The sequence below is a fragment of the Culex pipiens genome, chromosome 2 (assembly GCF_016801865.2).
Source record: "Culex pipiens pallens isolate TS chromosome 2, TS_CPP_V2, whole genome shotgun sequence".
In the NCBI taxonomy this organism is placed as follows: domain Eukaryota; kingdom Metazoa; phylum Arthropoda; class Insecta; order Diptera; family Culicidae; genus Culex; species Culex pipiens.
This window is the reverse complement of record NC_068938.1, coordinates 86728299-86753032: the sequence shown is the minus strand read 5'-3', so window position 1 is coordinate 86753032 and position 24734 is coordinate 86728299. Positions and strand designations below refer to the sequence as shown.

At 36.2% G+C, this 24734-nt stretch overlaps 3 protein-coding genes across 3 annotated transcripts; 1 reads left to right on the top strand and 2 right to left on the bottom strand.

Annotated features, from left to right (window-relative positions):
• Nucleotides 1-460: 460 nt before the first annotated feature.
• Nucleotides 461-15919, bottom strand: LOC120417352 (REPTOR-binding partner). The gene is made up of 3 exons (XM_039579354.2): nt 15765-15919; nt 1387-1468; nt 461-1316 (listed from the first exon to the last, which is right to left on the bottom strand). The coding sequence occupies exons 1-3, from the start codon at nt 15807-15809 to the stop codon at nt 1102-1104; spliced, it is 342 nt and encodes a 113-aa protein (XP_039435288.1). The 5' UTR covers nt 15810-15919; the 3' UTR covers nt 461-1101.
• Nucleotides 15920-21223: 5304 nt separating this feature from the next.
• On the top strand, nt 21224-22228 carry LOC120417349 (E3 ubiquitin-protein ligase RNF4-like). The gene is made up of 2 exons (XM_039579351.2): nt 21224-21464; nt 21605-22228. Exon 2 carries the CDS (start codon nt 21628-21630, stop codon nt 22153-22155), a length of 528 nt encoding a protein of 175 aa, XP_039435285.1. The 5' UTR covers nt 21224-21464; nt 21605-21627; the 3' UTR covers nt 22156-22228.
• A 48-nt stretch (nt 22229-22276) lies between these two features.
• LOC120417348 (translocon-associated protein subunit gamma) lies at nt 22277-23390 on the bottom strand. The gene is made up of 2 exons (XM_039579350.2): nt 23098-23390; nt 22277-23024 (listed from the first exon to the last, which is right to left on the bottom strand). Exons 1-2 carry the CDS (start codon nt 23234-23236, stop codon nt 22603-22605), a joined length of 561 nt encoding a protein of 186 aa, XP_039435284.1. The 5' UTR covers nt 23237-23390; the 3' UTR covers nt 22277-22602.
• Nucleotides 23391-24734: the final 1344 nt, after the last annotated feature.

The following is a 24734-nucleotide window of genomic DNA, read 5'->3' as shown; positions in this document are numbered from 1 at the left end:
TGAATTATGATTCCTGGTGAAAAAACGAAGCTTTTGATGCATAGAAAATTGATTATTTCCGCGAAACCTCGTTTCAGTAAATTTTTGGGGATCTTTTGGTGGTTTTTTTCTATCAAGATTTTAGCATTCCAATCTCAACGAAATTTTAAAAATGAATGAAAATAAAAAGGGAGGCCCTTTCTGCCCCAAGTAGATTTTAATTTAACACTTCCACCACCAAGTCTATGAATGATTTGAAGAATGAGTGGCATCATTGTTACTAGGTCTAACGTAAGGTCATATACCCGTACAGTTTTGAAGTCATCGCAAGTAAAAACAGAAACACAACTTTTCCATTCCATGTAATAATTTAATTGGTACTTTTATAAATCGGCATTACAAAAATAGTTGCTGTATTAATTTTGTTTGTCACCTTGTTAATTCTGTTGCAGTTAGCAAAGCGGAAATCGTGTTTTGTTCCTTTTGTTTTCTTTTCTTCAGGTAAGTGTGCGCGTGAGAGTGCACTACCGTTCAAGCGGAGCTATTGTTTTGTTCCTTTCTCTCTACGATTGGATCAACTTCAGGAAACCAGTTTTAAGTGCAGCGACTACGTATGACAAGGCTAATATAATGCATTGTTTTTTTTTTAAATCACTGTCTCGTTGTGGGGACTTGTTAGTTTATGTACATCAAGGTTTGCTTTATTGTTTGATGATTATATTTATCTTCTATTGTACCTTTTGTTTTGGTTGTACTTAATATTACCGATACTTGAGGTAACTTTAATTTTTTTTTGTGTTTTTAGTTATTTTTCAATGTTTTTGTTTATTTTTTTCTTGTCAACATTTTGGTAGAAACCTAAGCGAACTAAAGCTACATTAAAGTATAACGTTTAACTAAAACCAACTGATAGCCAATCATACATCTGTAACGTCACTAACGATCAGATCAACGAATCAAACTAGAACCAATCGTCAAAAGTCGAATTGAACCGAGGAACAGGCCAAATTTACATGTTTCCCAATCCTACTCAACTCAGATACTTATAAAGTATACCAACGGAGCAAACTTAGGGCGGACTAATACAAAAAATAAAACAAAAAATCCAATTCCAAACCGAATCTACTCCTGCTTCATGGCGCCCAGCTCCTCGAGCAGTTCCTGCAGACCCTCCGGGAAGCGTCCGGCATCGATCTCCAGCGCCCAGAAGTGGAGCTTCTCCAGCTCGCGGCGCAGCTCGAACACGGCCTTCTCCCGATCGCTGACCAGCTCCTCCAGATACTGGTAGCGTAGCTTCTTGCGTGCCCGGCACTCGCGCGCGCTCTGTCGGCTGCGTTCTAAAATTGCACGTGATATGTTTAAATTATTAACACGACTTTAACTCCGCAACACCACCCAGTTACTTACCCAGCTTTGCCTTCATATCGATCTTCTCCGTTGAAGCTTTGCGGCCTGGTTTACGTCCCCGCTTGCCGCTTTCCTTGCGCTCCTACAAGAAAGAAAAACACACAATAGTGATTAGTTAGAGGGGGCGCTGTTGTTTTTCCTACTTCACCCACTCTCCACGGCTTCGAGACAGTTGCCGGAAGGTGAATACAACGCTTATTAATTATGAGCTGCAGCGGGAAATGTACCATACAATGTTAAGTTAGTGTAAAGTAATGGTGCGCTTCGTTCCGTATGCGCACATGGTTTTGAAGTTGACCCAGAAAGCAGGTATTTTGATAAAAGAGAGAGAAAAAATACATTTTCCATCATTTTAATAAAAACAATAAAGACCTATAAAAAATATTATTTCAAGCAAACAATGGAAATTGGAAATTGCGGATTTGTAAGTAAGCAGTTTTTTCTGCTCATGATGAAATAAACAGTCAAACCACCTACTTGCAACTGAAAAATATCCACAATTATGTTTTTGAAATATTTATAAAGTTTAAATTAGTTGATTAATTCTTTTTTTTAACCTATTTTGAAAGATTGCACCCTTGGGATATACATATTGTTCTTTACACTTTTTTTCAGTATATTATTTTTAGAAAGCCCGTCCAATTTCCAATTTGGTCTTTGGCCACTTTTTGATACGATGAACAAAGGCTTCGGGTTACAGCACCCGCCATTTTAACGTTCCGTGAAAAAGGCGTTTTAATGTTTGACCTTGAATAAACAAAAACGAAAGCACGCAATGTAAACAATAACAAACACGTTTTGTTTGGCTGACCACTATGTGCATTGTCCCGAAGTTTGGTTGAAGTTGGTTGCTGGAGTCCCGAGTTATAATTTACAAATGTTTACGGTAGTCTAACTTGTACATGCGTCAAACGCGTTCTGACCCGGAATCCCTTTGGCCAGTTGTCGCATTTACATCAATTTTCAGGGAGTGACAAGATAGCACGACATGACACTACTTTCATATGTAAAGTGACAAAAATGCACATAGTTTTTTTTTCGGATTTCGTTGAAAATCTCTCACGGCGTGTTTTCTGGGCAACCTTAAGGAGAAAAAATAGTCATCACTTCTTTCATAAGTGTCTTATAGGAAATTTTCTCAGCTTTCCAATGCTTCTAAGAGCGAAATGTTTCATCGGGAAATTTCTGAGATATCTCTATTTTAAGTTTTTTCTTTTAAAATCCTTGATCATTTATTGGAAACTTTTTTTTCCAGGAAACTTGTCAAATGGTGTGTTTCATGTGTATTTTACTGACCAAAATGTGCAAAATAAGACAAGAAACAACTTTGTAGAAGGTTGCATACCGCTAAACATTTTGAAAATTAAATTTTAACCGAATTTTTAAATATGTGGGATTTATTCAAATAATAAAATAATAAAACCGTTTTGAAATATTAGTTTTACAAGAACAAATAGATTATTACATAATTGTTGTGTACAAAGAACACCGGTCTGCTCTGATTCAGCTTGGAATTAGCTGATACAACCGAAATTTCTACAGGTTTGAAATTAAGAGGGTAGGGGAAATTCTCGTATGTTTGGCAGGTTAAGGACTTGCTCCTAATTCCGTCCAATTTGCTCATTATCACTATTTAAACAACTAATTTTGCAAAACTTTTGATAGAAACTTGCTTGCTCACTTCTAATTGAGCTATTTATAACTCGATTTCAGTTAAAAACGCCTTTAATGAGCAGTAGCTGAGTGCCAAAGTTCTGATATGGCAACATTAGAGGCACGCTAGAATTAGATGATGTTCCCCTATTACAACATTTTTATGAATAAATATCATATTTCCTTAATCAAACACTAACTAGTTGCATGGATACAAAACATGTACAAAACTCGAAATTATACTGCAAATTACTGGTGCTAGCTTTAGTAGAAATACTTTTCATTAGTATGAAATGATTGTTTCAGTTTTTTTTTGTATTAACCCTCTACAACCTAACCCCGCCTTTAGACGGGCTTCGATCTAAAAATTCGCCAAAAATCAATTTTCCAACCGATTTTTGATCTTTAAAAAGCATTAGAAAGAAGAACTCTTAAAATTTTAGAAAATTTCAGGGTTGGAAGTTTAACTTATTTTATGTGACTTTGCCAATGTTTTTAAAAATGTCATTTTTTTAGGGGTCAACTTTGGCTGTGTTTTTTACTAACATTTCCTATGTTTTCAGTAAAAAGATGTATGCAGTAATTTTTGTAGTGTCCCAGACTATGCCTCTACGCATTTTTTTGCAATTTAAATGATGATGGTGCGATTCTATAACAGAAAATGTGCAAAACATGCAAAAAATTGAAAAAGTGACTGTAAAAACGTGAAAAAATTAGATAGGCGAAATGTAATCATATTAGGTGGTAGAGTAGGCCAAATACTACCAAAAACAAACATAAACTAAACAATATAAATGCAAATTAAAATACTAAAAATGAAACAAGAAAAACATAAAACAAGATAAATAAAGTTTTTCGTAGAACAAAAGTTGCTCAAAATGACCTCCTGAACACGGGAAAAATAAATATCTTCGAAAAAAAAATTTGGGCAGTAGAGGGTTAAATGATCAAGGAATTAGCAATATTTTAGAAGTTGATAAGACTCTCATCTTCAATCTCATTTAAAAAAATATATATGTCTTGATTTTTGTTCAAATAGTTTGGAAAGAAAGTTTCTGTTAGATTTTTTTTGTTAAAATACTATTTAATTTTTGTTCAAACAAAAATAAATGTTTGTGACGGTGTTTTCAGAATTCTGAATTGGAAGACTCGAGTTTTATTGCTATTTTTAAGTGCATTTTCTACAGAAAACATTTTATAAAATTTTATCTTTATGTAATACTCATGAAAATATGACTTCTGAAGCTTGCTACAGTAATATGTAGCACATTTTCGATTTCAAATCATATTTGTATTTATGTTCCTGGTTAATGTTTGCTTAAGAAAATATCAAATTTATTCATTAAAATTCAATAATACCATTAACAATCACAAATCTGTCAAAGTTTCGGTTGAACAAGCTTAATCAGAGTAGACACGTGATATTTGTACACAAAAAATATGTAATTATCAAATAACTCTTGTAAAAAATACATTTTTACACTGTTTTATGATTTTAATTTCTGAATAAATCCCATATACTCAAAAACTTAGATAAAACATAATTTTCAAAATGTTTAGCGGTTTGCAACCTTCTACAAAGTTGTTTCTTGTCTGCACATTTTGATGAGTAAATGACCCATGAAACACATCATTTGATAAGTTTTCTGGACTGTTAGTATGAAGTTTCCAATAAATAATAAAGGAATTTAAAACCAAAAAACTTAAAATAGAGATATCTCAGAAATTTCCCGATGAAACATTTCGCTTTTAGAAGCATTGGAAAGCTGAAAAAATTTCCTATAAGACACATTTGGAAGTGGCGATGACTATTTTTTCCTGATAAGGTTGTTCTAGAAAACACGCCGTGGAGTCATTGTGATCTGCACAAAATGGCGTTCTTAACTCAATTTGGCCCAAAATGCACGTACGACAAGTTATCAAGACGGCGACAAATTTGGATAGTTTCAATAGTTAATTTACTATTATTATGAAAACATTTGATACTCTCTTTTTCTCAACGAAAATTAGTTTGAATTGGAAAAGGGACGGCATTGTATGATTCTTTGGACAGCTTAACTTTTAGAAACGTCATCGGATGAGATTTGGTCATGACCCAATCTAACCCCCAGACTTATTGTCACTCCTGATAACAAAACGATCGATATTTTTTTTATAATCATGTGTAAAGTAATATTGAAAAAAATCAATTTCAATATCAATTTCGTAAAATAAAAACTTCAATTAACAAAAGAGCAGTTCTCTACGAAAACGGTCTTTTTTCTTTAATTTTAATTTTTGTATTTTTTTATCCGGCTGAAACTTTTTTGGTGCCTTCGGTATGCCCAAAGAAGCCATTTTGCATCATTAGTTTGTCCATATAATTTTCCATACAAATTTGGCAGCTGTTCATACAAAAATGATATGTGAAAATTCAAAAATCTGTATTTTGATGGAATTTTCTGATAGATTTTGTGTCTTCGGCAAAGTTGTGGGTATGGATTTGGACCACACTGAAAAAAAATGATACACGGTAAAAAAAATTGGTGATTTTTAATTTCACTTTTTGTCACTAAAACTTGATTTGCAAAAAAACACTATTTTTTTATGTATGTTTTAGAGGACATAAAATGCCAACTTTTCAGAAATTTCTAGAATGGGCAAAAAATTTTTGACCGAGCTATGAAATCGAATTTGCAATCAAAAAGTACTCTAGTGAATTTTTGATAAAGTGCACCGTTTTCAAGTTATATCCATGTTTAGGTAACTTTTTTGAAAATAGTCGCAGTTTTTCATTTTTTAAAATTGGTGCCCATGTTTGCCCACCTTTGAAAAAAATATTTTTAAAAAGCTAAGAAAATTCTCTATATTTTGCTTTATTGCATTTTGTTGATATGACCCATAGTTGCTGAGATATTGCCATGCAAAGGTTAAAAAACAGGAAAATTGATGTTTTCTAAGTCTCACCCAAACAACCCATCATTTCCTAATGTCGATATCTCAGCAACAATAGATCCGATTTACAATGTTAAAAGATGAAACATTCGATCTTTTCGAAAAAAATATTTTCAAAAATTTAAAATCAAGACTAACATTTCATACAAGCCAAACATTCAATATTACACCCATTTGAAATGTTATTCTTGATTTTAAATTTTTGAAGGTATTTTTTTTTTTCAAAAAGATCGGAAAATTTCACGAATGTTTCATATTTTAACATTGTAAATCGGACCTATAGTTGCTGAGATATCGACATTAGAAAATGGTGGGTTGTTTGGGTGAGACTTAGAAAACATCAATTTAGAAAACATAAATTTTCCTGTTTTTTAACCTTTGCATGGCAATATATCAGCAACTAAGGGTCGTATCAACAATGTTCGATAAAGCAAAATATAGAGAATTTTCTCAGCTTTTCAAAAATATTTTTTTCAAAGGTGGGCAAACATGGGCACTTATTTAAAAAAATGAAAAACTGTGACTATTTTCAAAAAAGTTACCTAAAAATGGCTATAACTTGAAAACGGTGAACTTTATCAAAAATTCACAAAAGTACTTTTTGATTGCAAATTCGGTTTTACATCGAAAAATGAAGTTGAAAAATTTTTGCGACCAATATTTCGATTTTTTGAAAAAATCTGAATTGATTCAAAAAATCATAACTCGGTCAAATATTTTTTGCCCATTCTGGAAATTTCTGAAAAGTTGGCATTTTATGTCCTCTAAAACATACATAAAAAATAGTGTTTTTTTGCAAATCAAGTTTTAGTGACAAAAAGTGAAATTAAAAATCACCCATTTTTTTTTACCGTGTATCATTTTTTTCAGTGTGGTCCAAATCCATACCCACAACTTTGCCGAAGACACCAAATCGATCAAACAATTCCTTCAAAAGATACAGATTTTTTAATTTTCATACATAATTTTTGTATGGCCAGCTGCCAAATTTGTATGGAAAATTATATGGACAAACTAATGATGCAAAATGGCTTCTTTGGGCATACCAAAGGCACCAAAAAAGTTTCAGCCGGATAAAAAAATAAAAAAAAATCGAATGACCGAAATCTCAGAGAATTGCTCAAAAGTTAAACTAAGAAGAATTTAAATTTTATGAAGTTTCTATTTTTACACTAAATTACTTTTAACCGTTGGCAAAATAAAGTTAAAACTTAATTAATTTGCCAAAAGTCACTTTCGATCCATGTTTTTAAAGACTGCCATAGATTTTGAATAGTTTATTGAGATAATCAAAGTGACTGATTGCTACCCATGAACTGAAAAGAGAGAAACAATGATGCAGCCCTAGATTCTGGGCATATTCTTAAATTTGGTCAAATTTCATAAAAGGACATGGTAGCCTAATTCATGCCCTTTGAAATGACATGAATTTTTTGAAGAAATATTTATTGGTTTTTGCAATTCCGTTGTGAAACTAGGGGAAATATACCCATTTTAATCACCCTAAGCCGTTCGACCAATTCTCATCACTTTTGCCGTTTTCTGCTATTAAATCAACATTTTCAGATGTATCAACAATGGAGAGTTGCTTGCTCACTTTAATTTGAGCTATTTATTACTTTGGAACAGTCAAAAACACTTTATGAAAGCTGTAATTCACGATCAAAGTGCTGATAGGCCGATAATAGAAATAGGCTGAAAAAGGGTATAGTTCCCCTACTCACTTTTCCTGTCATACTCGCACGACGAAACAGCCTACTTTTCTCTACCAAAAACAGCAGAATCGAATTGAAACACTTTTCAAAACAAATGCTGAAAATTTCAACTTTTTAACGAAACGGTGGCTTGGACATTTGATTTTCATTTCCACTCAAAGGGTGTTCCGGAGTTGCAAAAAAAAAATGATGTCTGGAACTCGTTGCAAAACGACTCGTGTCGATTTGATGCATAAACTACTTTCTCCTATTAATGCCAGCATACGAGTCAAAATGTAATTATTGGGCATGAGTTTCAATACGCTTTGAAGTAATTTAATGTATTTTTATTTTACGAATAAGACTGTGATGTGCTAACAGTGCCTTTCTGATAGTTACAAACTCAACTATCGCCTCCGCGAACGCATTTTCCTTGCCGAGGCTTCACAACTTTAAACACACTTAACATTTCAAGGCAAAATCGTTTTATCTTAACTTCCATACCAGTTTATCCATCAATCAACACTACACACAGCAAACAAAAGTTGTGATGCGTAAAATGTAACATTTCAATTATTTTTTGTAATGAAGGTAACTTTTACTCAGGAAAGTCAATTTGAATAAATTTTCCTGAAACCTATTCTATCATCAGTTAAATTTCTACTGTGCAGCAAAGTGCAACCAAATGCACCGTCCAGAACATTGCAACTGCAACCGGCGACGCATCAAGCTGCGTCGCGACGTCCCATGTCGTCAACCGGCGGCGTTATGCTAGAGAGAGCAAACGACCGAACGACCGACCGAACCAACAACGCAACGCCCTACATCGTCGTCACTTGCAGATTTTTTGCGACGTAATAAAACCGCCGCTCGAAAACGGTTAAGGTGAGGAGCTGAGAAGGGAGGGGTGGTTGGGGTGGAACGCTCGACGACGGAGAAGGCGCAATTTGGCGAGTTTTTTGAGTTTAGTGCTGACCGGGGGACGACCTGCTTGGTAACTTGGCCAGTGGTCACTTTGGGGCGCCGGTGGACACTTGGAGATTCACGGTTTGAGTCATGACTGACCTGCTGGGTTCCGCTGCGTAGATGACCTCGGCCGCGTGTTTTAGAGTTCACGCTTTGAACTGGTCCCGGTGAAGATCTGCGAGTTGTTCCTGAGTACTCCAATGGAGGTCAGCCCTTAGAACCGTGACCTCTTGGGAACGTCGGGTCGTCGATCAGATCGGCCTTTCGGGACAGGCTTTGGAGTCGACAGGCGGCGGATTCCAGACGACGAAGGCGATACGATACGGCGTACTCCGCGTGATGTTACATTGGAAAGACTCGGAACGCAACTGATTTCGATGTTCAACCCCCCCTGCAATAGTCACTTGGGACGGAAAGCGCGCGGTACACCGCCAGGCAGCCGGTGAGGCATTGCTCTCTTCTTCTCTCTCGCGGAATTACGCTCTGGCGATTCATATACGCTCTCCGAATCATTTCATTGAGACGGAGAAGTGGTGCCAATTTTTATCGCGTTGGATTATTTGCACACTTTACATTGCTACCAGAAATTCAATAATTTTCAAATGTTAATTGAATTTTAAATTGAGCCCAAACATTTTTTTGAATTTGTTTTGAAGGTATAATACAGTTCAAACTTGATTATCGATTATCCAAGGTTCGATGATAAAAAGTTCGATTATCCGATTCTTAGAAACTTCGGATAATTAATCGAATCATGGACATTTTTCTCATGGATTTTATTCTCTCACTTGTAACATCAACTTTGACATACGCGTCCTTTTATTAGTCAAATTTGAGCAGTTGATTGCCTGTTTCAATAGCAAATGCATTTTTTGCCTTCTTGAGTTTAAAATTCCCAAAGCACTTTGGAATACTTTTGCGATCACATTTGAGCTCAACGACCCAAAACAAGACAACGAAAAACAATAGATTCCCAAGTAACATTTTAGGCTTTATCAAAGCTGTCACAACCGCTATAAAACGTATCAGCCAAAACCAACATTAAAACCCCTTAGTCGTAACAAACTCCCCAGAACCTTGATAAACCCCACTTAAAACCCAAAAGGACCTCCGCAAAAGGTTGTTTATAAAACCTACATAGGAGTTCAAGGCTTTACAACTGAATCCTAACAACATCCTCAAAGCCTTGATAAAACCTTTGTTAAAACCTAGTCAGGAGTTATGGAAAAATGACATTTCATACGTCTTCAAACGTCTTATGCCAAATAGGTTTTATTTTGGCAAAAATAAGTCTTCGTCTTGGCAAATGAAATTATGGAGATGGTTGTCAAAAGTGGCGATGATAAATAGTAGATATTTAGAGGTAATCCAAATAATTTGAAAGCTTATTTCTCGCAATTGATGGCTCAAATTCAGCTGCGGTTGAATTCAAATTCAGCTGCGGTTGAAATTTTATTGATAAATGTAGGGGAGATAGAGCCAAAAAATTCAACTCGCTTCATCAAAAATCAATATTTTGTAATCATAGTGTTTAATATTAAAAAATATTTTATTGCAATTCTTTGAAAAAAATGTTCAAAATATTTTTAAACATCTATCGCTATATTAATCATGCCAGAAATTCAGCATAAATGTGTGTTTTCATCAAATTTAAATAAAATTTTTCAATATCTATTTTTTCAATCAAGTTGGCGGTCACTCATATTCAATCAGAGCACGCGTTTAGCGCCATATTTATGCACTACTATTTGGCCGCGATAAATGCTCTTTTAGGAGCTTATGGTTTTAAGTGAGCTTTTTACATGCCTAATAGCACTTGGCAGCTACAACACCCTAGGTTTTAACAAAGCATGCGATAAAACCGTTTGGCATGGCATTGCCATCTGGTTTTCAAGCCTCTATTAAAACTTTCATAAAACCTCATTGAAAGCCAGTCGGCTTTTATTTCCATCCGGTTTTATGTCCGAGACATAAAACCCTGTTAGAACCTATTAATTAACTCTTGCTAATCAATAGTTTCAGTGAATGCCAACAGTTGCGGTGAATGCCCAAATAAAACTGTTAAGCAATCAAGATGCTACAATAAAACCTCAATAAAACTTGGTGGTGGCTAGTTGGTTTAAAAATGTTACTTGGGTTCGATTATCGGAAGTGAAATTTTTCCGAGGACTTTAGATAATTGAGTCTGGTCTATATTCTTTGGTTATTGCTAAAATTTTAAATTGCACAGAAAAAATATCAATTCCCGTAATCGTGAAATTATTCATGAGTATGGTGCATTTATAGAAAACGTGAATACAATTCACGATTTCGAATATTGACTTGTGTGCTCTCTTCATAGAAGTTACTGCAAATGAAAAAGGGATTTTTTTTTCTCTTCTAGAAAGTTGTTGACAATCCAAGAAACCTTATCGACGACACCACATCTCACAATTTAAACCTTCTACGACCAAAAATAGAAAAAGCATCTGAGCAAACCTACAAAAATCAGTTTTTTGATCTTAGCAATTTAGGGTTCGGTTTTAGAGAAAAGGCATGTAATTTTAAGATAAAAAGATGCAATATTAAGCTCAAATATCTTGAAAAAGCGCAGGCCAAATTTTAATCGATTGCGTTTGAAAGGGGAGAGATATAGTACAACAAATGGTAAAAAATCCCAGGAGAGTATTTCTTTGAACTTGAGATATCTTAGTTCGAAAATGTCTGATATTTAAGAGAAAAGTGTATAGGACCACCCTAAGGAAATTCAAAAATTGTCCAAGCATATGTTTTTCCATGTAATTTTGTCTATTGAATCTGAACCTCAGGAGTTAACTTTTTAAAAGGTCCTATAAACAAAATTTTCAATTTTAGCTTTTTGGGTGTTTTGACTACCCCTGACTCAATGCGGTTCTAAAAACACCCGAAAAGCAAAAATCGAAAATTTTGTTTATAGGACCTTTTAAAAAAACTTCAGATCTGTCCTCCGAGTCGAGCCAAAGTGTCAAAATAAAGACTTTTGGCCCGAAAAATCAAGAGGAAGCCAAATATTTTTTTCTAAAACTATAATTTTTATTTTTGGAAATAGAGGTCTGAAAAAAACTTAATTTGCATGTTTCTGCGTGTTTGGCATATTTGGACTCGAAAAGTTTTTTTTTCGCGAAAAAATTGTGCTCTCGAACAATTTTTTTGTTTTAAGTTATAAATGCAAACATCTTAACTGCCCATGTTCACATAAATGTCCCATATGCAAAACTGCAAGCTGAGAAAAACGCATTTGAAGTTTGTCCCATACATAAGGCTACGTGTTAAGTTTTCTTCGAAAAACTGGATTTCCTCCTGATTTCTAGAGCAAAGTACTGGATGTTATAGACTTTTCTGAACCGATTTTGAATCAAACTGCATCAATAACTCAAAAGCAATGATAATTCGTATGGGACATTTATGCGATCAGGCGCAGTTTAACGGTTTTTAATGCATTTTACAACACTTTTTTCATTCCTATGTTTTTACCACGTTTTGTTTGTTATTTTTTTAATATTTTGAGTTTGGAATGCATACAACTAACTTTAGCTGTCCAAAACAAATGTTTGAAAATAACTTGAAACTCCTTCAGTATTTTGTCAAAATGTTGCGAAAATGGTTCTAAATCAATTGAAATTTATGATCATCATTAGGACTTCTTCTACAATATTATTCGATTTCATTTATGTAAAACTTGATTTTTTTTTAAATATTATTACTGCTGCAAATTTTGTTAAACTTTTGAACACTTAGAATTTGTTCAATGAACATAAATTATAAAAACCCAAACAATACTAAAAAAAAACTTCAAATCTGCCACCACTGCTCAACATTTGCGTCGTAGTGTCTACAACCGACGACGACGACGACGACGACGGCAACGGCATTTATTTCAACCAAGGCGCAATAACAGAGCCCCATGGCCCACGCCGACGAAAGGAACGCCACAGACTCGGGAGGAGGAGCAGCTCCTGGCAAGTTGAGCATTACTACGCATTACACGCGCGGTATCCAAATCCAACATTCATGAGATGGAATGCTTGTTGCTATCCTGCGTCGTTTGGGGCTGGGAGATCGACCGGGAGTGTGGGGAGTTTTTCAACAGGAACAGCAACTACGACGCAGTTAAAGATGGTGCTGCGAGCAGGTTCGACGTAGAACTTTGCTTTGCAGATTTTGGAAGTGTGGAAATCGTTGTAAAATTTTTACGTTTCCGAATCCTCTAAACCTTCAAAACTTTTAAGAGAGCATAATGTTTAGAAAAAATATATTTGAATTTATTAGAAAATTAAAGCTAAGCATACCATGTAATTCCATGGATCACTTTGTTTTGGCATAACAGCACTTCTTGTCGATTACAGCTTCTAAAAAGCATTTTAAACTCAATAAAAAGGGGTATCTGTCAAGATAACATATTTCTATCAAACATCAGTTTAATACTGTCTATTTTGCACGGCGATTGTCCAGCGCCCGTTAGCTCTTGTCAGTCGGAAAACATACCAAATCTGGAGGTTTTTTTTTTTTTTTTTGAAAAGGTCCAATAAACCAAATTTCCAGTTTTTGCTTTTTGGGTGTTTTTAGAACCGCCTTGAGTCAGGGGTATTGAAAAACACCCAAAAAGCAAAAACTAAAAAATTGGTTTATTAGTCCTTTTAAAAAAAAAACTCCAGAAATGTTTTTTTTTTTTTTTCGAGAATAAGCAATAATTGAATTTAACTAAATCACATTTACAAGCACATAATATTTGTCAAACATATTTTAAATTGATTCCGACCTTACTTTTGTAAGAAATTGTTGATCGATTAGATCATTCCATCATTCCCATTTTGAAACCCTAATTTGACATCTCGATTGGAACCCCCAGAGTAACATTCCGTTTCTCCCGGCCTGGTGGTTTCTCCAGCCTATATGGAGAGGTAAAATGTTACGCTGGGGGCTCTAGCTGAAAATCTCTATGGCAAAGAATTAAAAAAAAAATGCTGAAGGAACATAAGAAAATTCACTTTCAAAAAAAAAAACAAAAAACAGGCAGAACGCGAAAAACAGTAGTAGGGGAAATCTACCCATTTTAATCCTAATAAGCGGTCGTGTTTGAATGATGCTGGATAATCTAGAGTCTCCCTTGAATTTTACTAAAACCAAGTACACCAACGAGTAGAGCAAGTTTTTGTGAACATTTCTGTTTATTTTCACTTTCACTAAAAGTTATTCTATTTCTTTACCAAGCATTTAACAAAAAAAAATTCCCAAGGGTATTCTAATCGAGGCGAATGCATTGGGCCACGCCCATTTTTCTAATATCGGCTTAGTTCTTTTTTCTTCCAACACTCACGAAAAGTGGCATTTATAGGGAAAGTTTCCTGGCATCGCTGGCTGTGCTGCTGGTGGTGTTGACGGCCAGCCTTTGTTCTTTTTTGCCTTCGTCTCACGCTCGGTTTTCTTCAGCCTTCGATTGGAATGTAAAGTGAAAATTGAAACGTCAAACGACTTGGCGCGTTTGTTTTTTTGATGGCGCTTGCTAATTTATTACATTATTCTTCAAGTGAGTGCCTTACTAATGATCAAAAGAACATGTTGCCGGTAGTTGGAAGCAATTTCATATCTTAAGCGCCGTGAAAAAGTAAGCGAAAGTGAAAAGTTAATTTTGGCGATATTCATTAAGCGTTTGAGGGATTCTCGTGTGTGTCACTGTGTGTGCCAACAAAATGATGAGAAGTGGTCTCGCAAAATACAAATTATGATCAAAAGTGCATTAAATGTGATCTTTTTGGCCAGTAAGTGGCATACATTTGCGTGCTTACTCGAGGCGGTGCTGTTGCTGGTAAGTTTATAGCCCAAATAGTATTTTTGGAGCTTTAATCGAGCATCAAACTCTCCATATGACGAAGATAGGTGTTTGATTGGAAAGGGTAGATTTCCCCTAGCTTGTAGTTTGCCGAGTTGGTTCAGTACGACGAGTGCTAAAAAATCGAGTTTTACAACGAGTTCCTAGAAAAATTATTCGAATGCTACCTCATAGCAAAATAAAAATTAAAATGTATAGTTTTTCTTCGATTTTTCTATTTCTAAAAACAAACTGAAACATGCAATATTGTGGTATTTTTTTATATTCAATTGGTTATTGTTTTATGGTTTTATACACAGTTTAAGAAAGACCTTCTGGATATGCAGAAAATGTTATTTTTAATTATATTTTCAATTTTAATTTTAGTTTCTGTTTCGTGAAGCTTTTCCACACATAAGACTTAATACACAATTAATTCAAAAGGTAAAAAAAAAAACAAAACAAAAATTAAGCCTGATTTTCACATTTTTTAACAAAGCGTATCACAAAATGCTTTTTACATTATTGCAGTCTTGTTACCGTCAAAAAATAATCAATGAAAAACAAAACAAAATATCAATGATTATATATTTTTGAAGAAAGTTTTACGTTTTTTTCAAATCGTTATTTTTCCAAATTCATAAATTATTCCAAACAAAAAAAAAACTCTCTGTTGATTTGAAATACTACAATAAACGAGTTTAATTCGATCACATGTTTTTTTTTTTCAATAAAATTAGCATTTATTATTTTTATTTTTTCATTGAATAAAATTAGCTTTTTCATAAACTACATTAAATTCAATTTTGTTTTCAACTCCGCACGGAACAACCGAATCAAAATAAAAAAGGAATAAAAAACAACGACGTCATCAATGAATTCCTCAACGCGCATGTGCCACCAATACCAACTCAATCTCGCAACTGCGTCATCAGTTTTATTATTATTCTCAAGAATGGCGACGAAAAGTACACAAACGAACAAAACAAAGCCCTCTAACGCAGGAAAACAACAACAACCTCGCTCGGCCTGCTGATTTCGCAACTTCCGGAATGAATTTCATACAGTCCGAACACAATCAAATTGAGATTTTAATAGCTACCAATAGAAATAAGCAGATAAATTCATGAAAAATGAAACGAAAATCCCATTTTACTGCCGCGACGAGTTTCGTGCGATCAAAACAAAAACAAACAGCTCACACACGCTTTTCCGTACGGCCGTCGCCATCTTTGTTTTGGCTTGCGTGGTCATATGTTGGGCATGGGTAGCCCAAAATGGGGACCCGTTTAAGGACCACTTACCGGTTGATTCTGCTCCTCAACCACTGTCAATTCGTCGCAATCCATCGTTGGCACTTGTTTGCACCAGTTTTTCACCAAATTTTGGAAATTTTACCAACTTTTCTCACTTTTGCACTCGCAATCCGTCCAAGTATGCTTTTGTTTTGACCAACAGCTCACAATACAATGAGAGGCAGGAACAACCCTCAAAGACGAAGCAAGCGATGAACGAAGCTGTGAATGAGTGTGTGTGAATGGCGTGAGAATCAATCCAATGAATGAATGAACGTACTTACCAATACACCATCAATGGGACGCTCCAGTGTGTGAAAGTTTGTGGTTGTACACTAGAAGAACCGTAAGTTTTACGGTAAATAGCGTTAGTGTGAGTATTTCTCCTATTTTAATTTTGTAAAGGAGATCCAATTGGAATACAGTGGATGAATGAATGGAACTGATGGACAAAATGATGTATAATGACATTTCGAGTGGTAGGTATCTCTGCAACAAGATTGCCTTAAATATTGACTATTCCAAAGCGTCGATTATCAAACGTTTCGATTATCCTACAATTTCTTTAAAACTTTAGATATTTAACACCGACCAACAAAATGTCTGCGCACTGCGCAGGCTGAACTCCAGGGGAAGCATCGAGACTTTTGTAGTAATTTCAAGGAAAACTTTTTACTGAAAATATGCATTCAAAACGTTTGAGTTGTGTTCAAATATTGGCATAAATGCTATTAAGAGCACCTTCCAACAAAATTTCGGGAAATTGCCCCTCTTGACCCTGCCATTTTTTATCATAGGAAAGCAAAGCAATCCACTTTAACGACCCCCCGGTTCTTTTGTGGTCTCTTTTGCAAGTTTCTGCTCATTACTAGGCATCCGAAGGTTATGTGTGGTGAGTCACACAAAACTTCTTTTACGCAAATGGACCGACGTTTTACTTCCCTATCCGATAGAAGGCGTGATCAGGCAACACGTCTCGAAAAATACCACCGTCTGGGATTGAACTCAAACCTTACAGGGGTGAGCGGCTACCACGCTAACAACTACACCACCGAACCCGGCATTTTTTATCCTAAGGTACTTGAAACAGTACATCGTTCACAAGTTTAAAAATCATTCCATCTTGGAACGATTCTTTTCGTGAGCCATAGAGTTATCTACGTGCGCATATATTGCGTGTTTGTACACGAAGGGTTTTAGGTTAAAATTTGTACCCGTCAGCAAAAACAAATGGTAAGCTAGTGTGCGTGCGATGGGGCTTAGATAGCTCTATAGAGTTATCTACGTGCGCATGTATTGCGTGTACGTACACGAAAAAAAGTGAGGTTAAATTTTGTACCATCCAGCAAAACAAATGGCGTGCTAGTGTGCGTGAGAGCGGGCTTAGATAACTCTATAGTTCGTTCGCTCTTTTTAGTGAACCAGCTCTTTGAGCGGCTCGCTCTTTTTTGCCACCTCTACTGCCGTTCTACGCATAATTGTCCCACGTTCGAAAAAGTGCAACTGAGAAAAACACGATTGAAATTTTTCGTCCGATTTTTGTGTTTCTACGCATAATTGTCCCGGTGGTCCCGATCCACCCTATGTGTCCCTAATCACCCCAGTTAGTAGTTTATCACTCTTATTTGTGATCTTCTTGCTAAACAATAGGTAAACAAGACATAATACTCAGTTAAACTAATAATTCCGTGATAGAAAAAAATATGGTGGGACAATTGGGTCCTAAAATGAAGCTTAGATTGCTGATATTATTGTTTATAGCGATAAAGCTTATTTTTCTGAGTACAATGACCCTTTGTACGAGCACAAAGAGTTTTAAATGGATTTTTAAATCAATTTTGAAAAATTAACCTCGCGGTCCTTCTTGACAGAAAAGCTCCTACTTGACAGCTCGTTCCAAGGGGACCATAGTTGATCCATCGAAAAAATGTTGTCTTGTCAAAAAAAAAATTTACATTAAAATGAAAAAAAGTGATCAGAAATGGTTTTTAATCGTGTTTTTTACCGTTGTACATAAAAATTGGCATAAGACTTTAGTACCCAATTGGGTCCTAAAATGAAGCTTAGATTGCTGATATTATTGTTCACAGCGATAAAGCTTATTTTTCTGAGTACAATGACCCTTTGTACGGCCACAAAGAGTTTAAAATGGATTTTTAAATCAATTTTGAAAAATTAATCTCGCGGTCCTTCTCGACAGAAAAGGTCCTACTTGACAGCTCGTTCCAAGGGGACCATAGTTGATCCATCGAAAAAATGTTGTCTTGTCAAAAAAAAATTGGCATTAATATGAAAAAAAGTGATCAGAAATGGTTTTTAATCGTGTTTTTTACTGTTGTACATAAAAATTGACATAGGGCTTTAGTACCCAATTATGCGTAGAATGACGATGGGACAGACTTGATGTTGTTTTCAATGACATACGGAACAAAGTACTAGATTTTATGTGTTTTTTGCTTAAAGTATACGACATGAAAATGTCAAAAACTCAAAATTGTCAAAAAATGACATGGGACAATTATGCGTAGAACGGCAGTCTAGACCAGGGGTGCCCAACCTTTTGGCCCTGCGGATTTTTCTGAAGCAGTGGCGGGCTGGAACTAATATTTGATAAATGTTGAAAAAAGTAAAAAGTATATCTTGATTTTAAGAATAAAACACAAAGATAACTTTCAAATCTTATCTGACACATTTTAATTTTTGTTTGTTTAAAATTGTATAGTTATTGTTTTTGGCGATTGCAATCAAATACCTCGATATAATTTAAAAAGAACATTCAAATTTTAATGGTCGTTGCATTTTTTTTATGTTTAATTTCCTCAACACTCAAAATCAATGAGACATGATAAAATTTATTCAAACGAGATTTGGATTCGAATATCTTTTACAAAAAAAAACCTTGTTGTACATCTCTATTACAATATTTTGAAAATTTTCAATTCGTTTCTCTTCGAATTTCAAATTTTATAGAAAAATGTATTTTTGCTCCCTAATTTCTTGACTCATTTTGAGACATTTCTCAATATTTTAAAATATTTGCAGCGATCAGAACGAATAATTTGTTTTTTAAGCGTTTAAAAAAAACTTTATTACAGAAAATTTGTCCTAGAAAAATACATTAGGTTTTGCTTAGTTAAAATAAAAAAACTTCAATGTGATGTGAACACAGTTGAAACTAAAATAAATTTAAATTTAGAGTCATTTTGTACATTTTTAGACAATCCAAGTTAAATTTCAAATGGATAATTTTGTTTTCTAGCATCATTTTTCAGTTTGAAAATATCAATATAGAAATTATAAGAATTAAATTTTAACATGAAGAATGTTGTTATAATATGTTAAAATTTGATCTCAAGCTTTTTTTTAATTCAGACAATCATTTTTTTAAATATTTCATGAACAGCCGGGCCGGTCATAGAACTATTTTCAAAAGCCATCACGGGCCGGATGAAATAACTTCACAGGCCGGATTCGGCCCGCAGGCCGGACGTTGGGCAGGCCTGGTCTAGACCTTTGAAAACAACTCAAGAACTACAAGCAGATGAAAATAACTGGAATGGTTTAATTTCCATTATTGTCAAGAGGACAGGGTTTGTTTTTTGGAACACCCAGATTAGCTGTGATATCAACACAAAATAGATTTGTTAGAAAAATAACTCGTTCTGTTATAACAAACGATAAAGGTACTAGAACAATAAAACAAGAAAATCAAATTTATTTTATTTTATTTTTTATTAGATTTTTATTTATTTTATTTATTTGATTAGATTAAAAAAAACTGATTACTGATTTTTTTTTAAAATAAATTCATCTCCTTATTTATTTTTTTTATTGCGGAGCTTTTTTTAACATTCCAACGCCCAAGGCTCCAAAAAAGTTGGAACGGTAACTTCAACTCGCTGGTACTCGGACATAACTGAATCAATCAAGATGATTCTTCTTTCCAGTGATTTGTTAGGATGTCTAGATGATTCTAGAACTTTGCAGAACTTAAATTGATCAAATTTGAAATTTTTGCCATCAAAAACATCGTTCCAACTTTTTTTTTCGCGTGTAAAAAAAATCGCCGAAAATTCCGCGAAGGCAGTCTTTTTAAAAAAGGTGGAACGATGTTTTCGATCGCAGAAATTACAGATTTGTTCAAATCAAGTTCTGCAAAATTTTAGGATCATCTAGAGATTCTTACAAATCACTGGAAACAAGAATCGTTCCAATTGGTTGAGTAATGCCCGAGAACCAGCGAGTTGAAGTTACCGTTCCACCTTTTTTGGGTGGCTTGGGCGTCCGTGTAAGTTGGACATACTTTGGGCGTTCCAGTGTTAAAAAAAAGAAAACAAAATTTTGGTGAGGTATTGAGTAAATATATTTAGTAACTTAATAGCCAATCAAACATTCAATTTTGGGATAGCAAATCTTGAAATTGAAGTTTCGAGTAAGAAAATAAAAAATACGAAAATTCTTTTGTTGATGATTCTATTGCGAGCAAAATGTACAGTAGTTGTTCGGTAACTGGGCGTTGTTTAACTGGGCTGCTTTTTAACTGGGCGCTCGATAACTGGGCCGTAGCCCAGTTAAAAAGCAGACAAACGTCAAAAAACCAAAACAAACCGAAATCACCGAGGGGTTAATGGATGCAAAAATCATGTTCAACAAATAAAAAAAACTTTTTTCAAACTTTTATGTAATTTCAAGTCACAATTAGAGAAATATGAAAAGTAATCATTGTAATTGAATTTGAGTAACTTTTATTTTTATATTTCATCAAAAAAATATTATGCATCGGTAGTCCCCTCGTTATTTTTCGTTCAGCCCAGTTAGCGAACAGCATTCGGTGACTGGGCTACGTTCTCAGCCCAGTTACCGAACAACTACTGTATATTGAATTGCTTTTGGTTTATTGATTTATCTACTTATTATAATTTGCTACTCAACCCTTCCGTCGGAACCATTACAACGAAAAACTCCAACATGTAAAATCTTACGCAACAAAGAAAATAAAATGAAAAAGTGTTAAAAAGCAAGAGAAATTCAACGGTAATCGTAAGTAATGAAAGAAGTTTTTCAAAATATTACAAATTTAGATAAAATTTGTTTGAATGATTTGAAAATGTGTACCTACAAATAGGAAAATAATTTTTAGAAAATATTCATTAAAACTTTGGAAGCTTTTAATAGTCAGGACCCGGTGCCTGCAATCCCCGTTACAGTTTATATGAAATTCCAATAAGAATGTAACAGAAAAATCAGGCTTCGGGTCCAGACTGTTAATAAAATATAAAATAAGAAACTGACAAAAATAAAAAAAATGCAAATGAAGTTCTCTAATTGAATCATTGAGCTTCTCATCTTCTTCGCTCTCTGAAGAACTCAGTAATCAATGAGTCGTGAGCAAGCCTAGATATTCTTGTACGACTTCACAAACTCGTCATTTCGTAACAAATAACATATTACCGAAAAATATAACTGAACTTTACATAAACGACGGGCAGCCGTTTAATCGTTTTGATCATTTCGCATCCCTGATTGACTCTAATTATTATAGCAAACACTACCAATGTCTCTAAAAGTTCTCAAAATCTAGAACAAAAGGAGACAACCAAGCAGCAAGTTAAGACTTGAATAAGTGATACACGTTCACAGGCCACAACATTTTTTGCTAAAAGCAAGTGGCTATGGAACAAAAAAATTTAAAAAATAAATAAATTAATGGTAAGTACATGAGTACAAGCTTGAAATGATTGTGGGATAGTTTTCTTACAGTCATTTAGTTAGTCTTTTAAATAGTGAATTTCAGTAAAACAAAAAAAAGATTTTTTTAAGAACCACAATATCATTTTTCATCATTTCAGTTCAGTATCAACGCTTTGGAAATATGTATCGCTCGTCGGAAAACGCCTTCAATATTTCAGGGGATCCGCTGGCCTGGCATCGCGAGCCCAGAATAAGCCTCAACATAAGCGACACCGACGAACCATCGGACGAATGGCTCATTCGGCTTCCGACCATTCCGACAGTGGATCTGTGCTCGCCCACGCTCATCCACAACACGCCACCGCTACCACGGAGACGTCGGAGTGTTCTCCGGCTGATAGCGGCCAACGCCCCCGTCGTGGAATCGATAACCCTGGAGGATACCATCGTAGAGGATGTGCCACCGGCGAACGAGTTGCAGGACGGTGTCAACAGTGAAAAGATGAACGCTTCTAACCGGCCGCCAGAGATCGTTTGTCCGATCTGTTTGGAGTCGATTGCCAAGCTGCCGATCTCGGCCACAATGTGCGGCCACGTGTACTGCACCACGTGCATCGAAATGGCGATCCAGCTGCGGAAATGTTGTCCCATCTGCAAAGAGCCGCTGGAGCCGGAGTCGGTGCACCGAGTTTATTTCAGTTTTGTTTAGAATGTTGATTGCCTTTTTGAGTGTGTGATGTGTTGCGTTTTGTGTCCAAATAAATATTTCTTTCTTGAATCATCATCGAGGACTTTCTTTTCTCAAAACGATCTTAGCACAAACGCATTCATTTCCTTTTCACGCGTTAACGCCATTTATTGCAGTACACACAAAACTGTTCTTTTCCGATTTGTTCTATTACAGTAACGAAAGGTTTGCCATCTTTTCTGCGTCGTTTTATTTCGCTTGTCTTACATAATCTAGGTTTTTAGGAAGTAAAAATCTTCCCACTATCAATCAGTACTCAACGCATTAGAAACGAAAAAAACCTGGTTAGATGTCGTTTGTGTGACGAAAATGTTTTTTTAAATTATAATATGAATGAGTAACGGAGTAAAAAAGAAGAAGAAAAATCTGCCTTCGCTTAGCTTAAATGCGTGCGTCCGGTGGACGGCTTTACGCCGACTTTCCGGTGGAAAGCAGGGCCATCAGACCGCCGGCACCGGCCACCGAGAAGATGTAGTTGAAGGTGGGCTGGAACGAGCGCAGCAGGTAGAAGCTGGCAAAGATGACCACCGCCAGGAACAGGGCGTTGTTGTAGAAGATCGAGAAGGTGGTCGCCTCGTACTCGGCCACGTCGTTCTTCTTCCACAGGATGCGCTCGTCCTTCTCCTTGCGGCTGATCTTCTTGTCGTCGGCCAGCAGGGCGGTCATCTCGCGGGTCACGGCGTCCTCGCGCTTGTTGGCAATCTTGTGCTTGAGCGAGAACTTGGTGTTCTTGTAGGCCATCGCCATCAGGTACGTGCACAGACCGGTCACGATGGCAAAGAACACCAGCGACGGCAGCAGCTCCATCTGGTGCACCCTCCAGAACAGCCCTGGAAAACCATTTCCGATTAGAGCCGTTCCCCCATCAACTCAACCAAAACCACTGTCCCCAACGATACTCACAGATCGGAACGGCCGAGATGATGAAGGCATTGCCGTAGAACAGCGCGTTGGACTTGGTGCTAACGTTCCGGCTGAAATCCTGCAGCAGCAGTTCCTCCTCCTTCGTGAATCCGGAGCTGGTAGTTTGCGGTTCGGCCATTTTCAACCCAAAAAAACTTTTTCTCTGACGGGCTCGCTCTGGAGGATGTGGCACTGGTGAAGCGAAAGTTTGGATTGGGCTTGTGTGGGCCAAGAAAGACGGAACGCAACCGAATGAGCCGCAGACGTAGCCGAAACGTGTCAAAATTTGTGACGATGTGGAGGAGATGCCGAACGACGCCCGCTGACAGTTGTTTTATGCCCGCCACTCCGGGGCTGTCAACGGCATGGTTGCCAGTTTGGGGTGCGGAATTTTTACCCTTTGTTTGTCAGCTCAGTTTTACCCTTTTCAGCAGCTGCAACAATCTAGACCAAAATGATTTGTTGCAAATTTCAAACATGCATGGGAACAAACCTTTTTGTTTGCTTTGGAAAGCGCTCACCCAGGCGCGCACCATTAATGAGGGATTGGACTAGAAGACAACGACAGTCTGCGACAGCGAAGTTCCGTCTTCAAACGAAAAGCGGAAGGATTACGTAGACGTCACCGGCTACGGACAGGAGCCGCCGAAAAATATGACCTCGAAAGTCGCGTTGAAGCGTATTCAGGCACTCGGAAAGAAGTGTTATTGTGGTTTCGGAAATAAATCGAATTTTTGCGGCGACTTCTCCGACACTACGCTTCGCAAACTTATCAACATCATTTCTGAGTGTAACGATTAGGGACCCTAAATAGGGAGACTGGTCGAAGTGAATTTGACGTACCCAAACAGACACGAGTTTGACGTATCCAAACGAGCATTTGCCTTTACGCCCAGTAAAACTTGTCAGTGTTGCCAAGCTCAAAACATACGTTGCCAGATCGATTTAGCAATGTTCGACCAGTCTCCCTATTTAGGGTCTCTAGTAACGATATGTTGTGCTGAAACGTCACTGACAACATTTTGTCGCTCTGGCACCAAATCGAAACGAGCGATTTCAACTCTCGCCGCACTTTTTCTCTCTGCATTTTTTTGCAAAATAAATAGCATCAGTGCTTGCGTGTTGCCCTCGGATGTTTTGGATGATAATGATGGGCATTTTTGAAGATAAAAATAGTACATATTTTATTTGTTTTTTTATTAAATAAACAAAAAAAAATGTTTCATCCCTCGACAAAAAATTTCGCCAATCAAAACAACATGGAGGAATAAGCATAAGCATAGGTGCCCACCCGCAGTTGCTACTCCGTTATTGACCAGGACCTCCAGAAGTTACATCCACGAGCCGTGGAAGATAAGTGGATGCTATCTTTCCTCGCTTCGCAACTTCTCAAAGGCCCCTATCATGCTGATCAATACCGGCGCCGGCCACGACCAGTGGTAGGGTCACGGGGAAGTGGATGGGAATGTTAGTCCGATACTTGAGTGATAGAGACCGCCCAATCGACTGCTTCTCCGACAAAGTATCACATGAGTTTTGAGGGGGTTAGTAGATGGGTATGAGGTCAGGATTCACGAGTGGCAGTGATGTGACCATGAGCATTTTGTTTATCGGTTGAAATTTTAAATCTTAGGCAG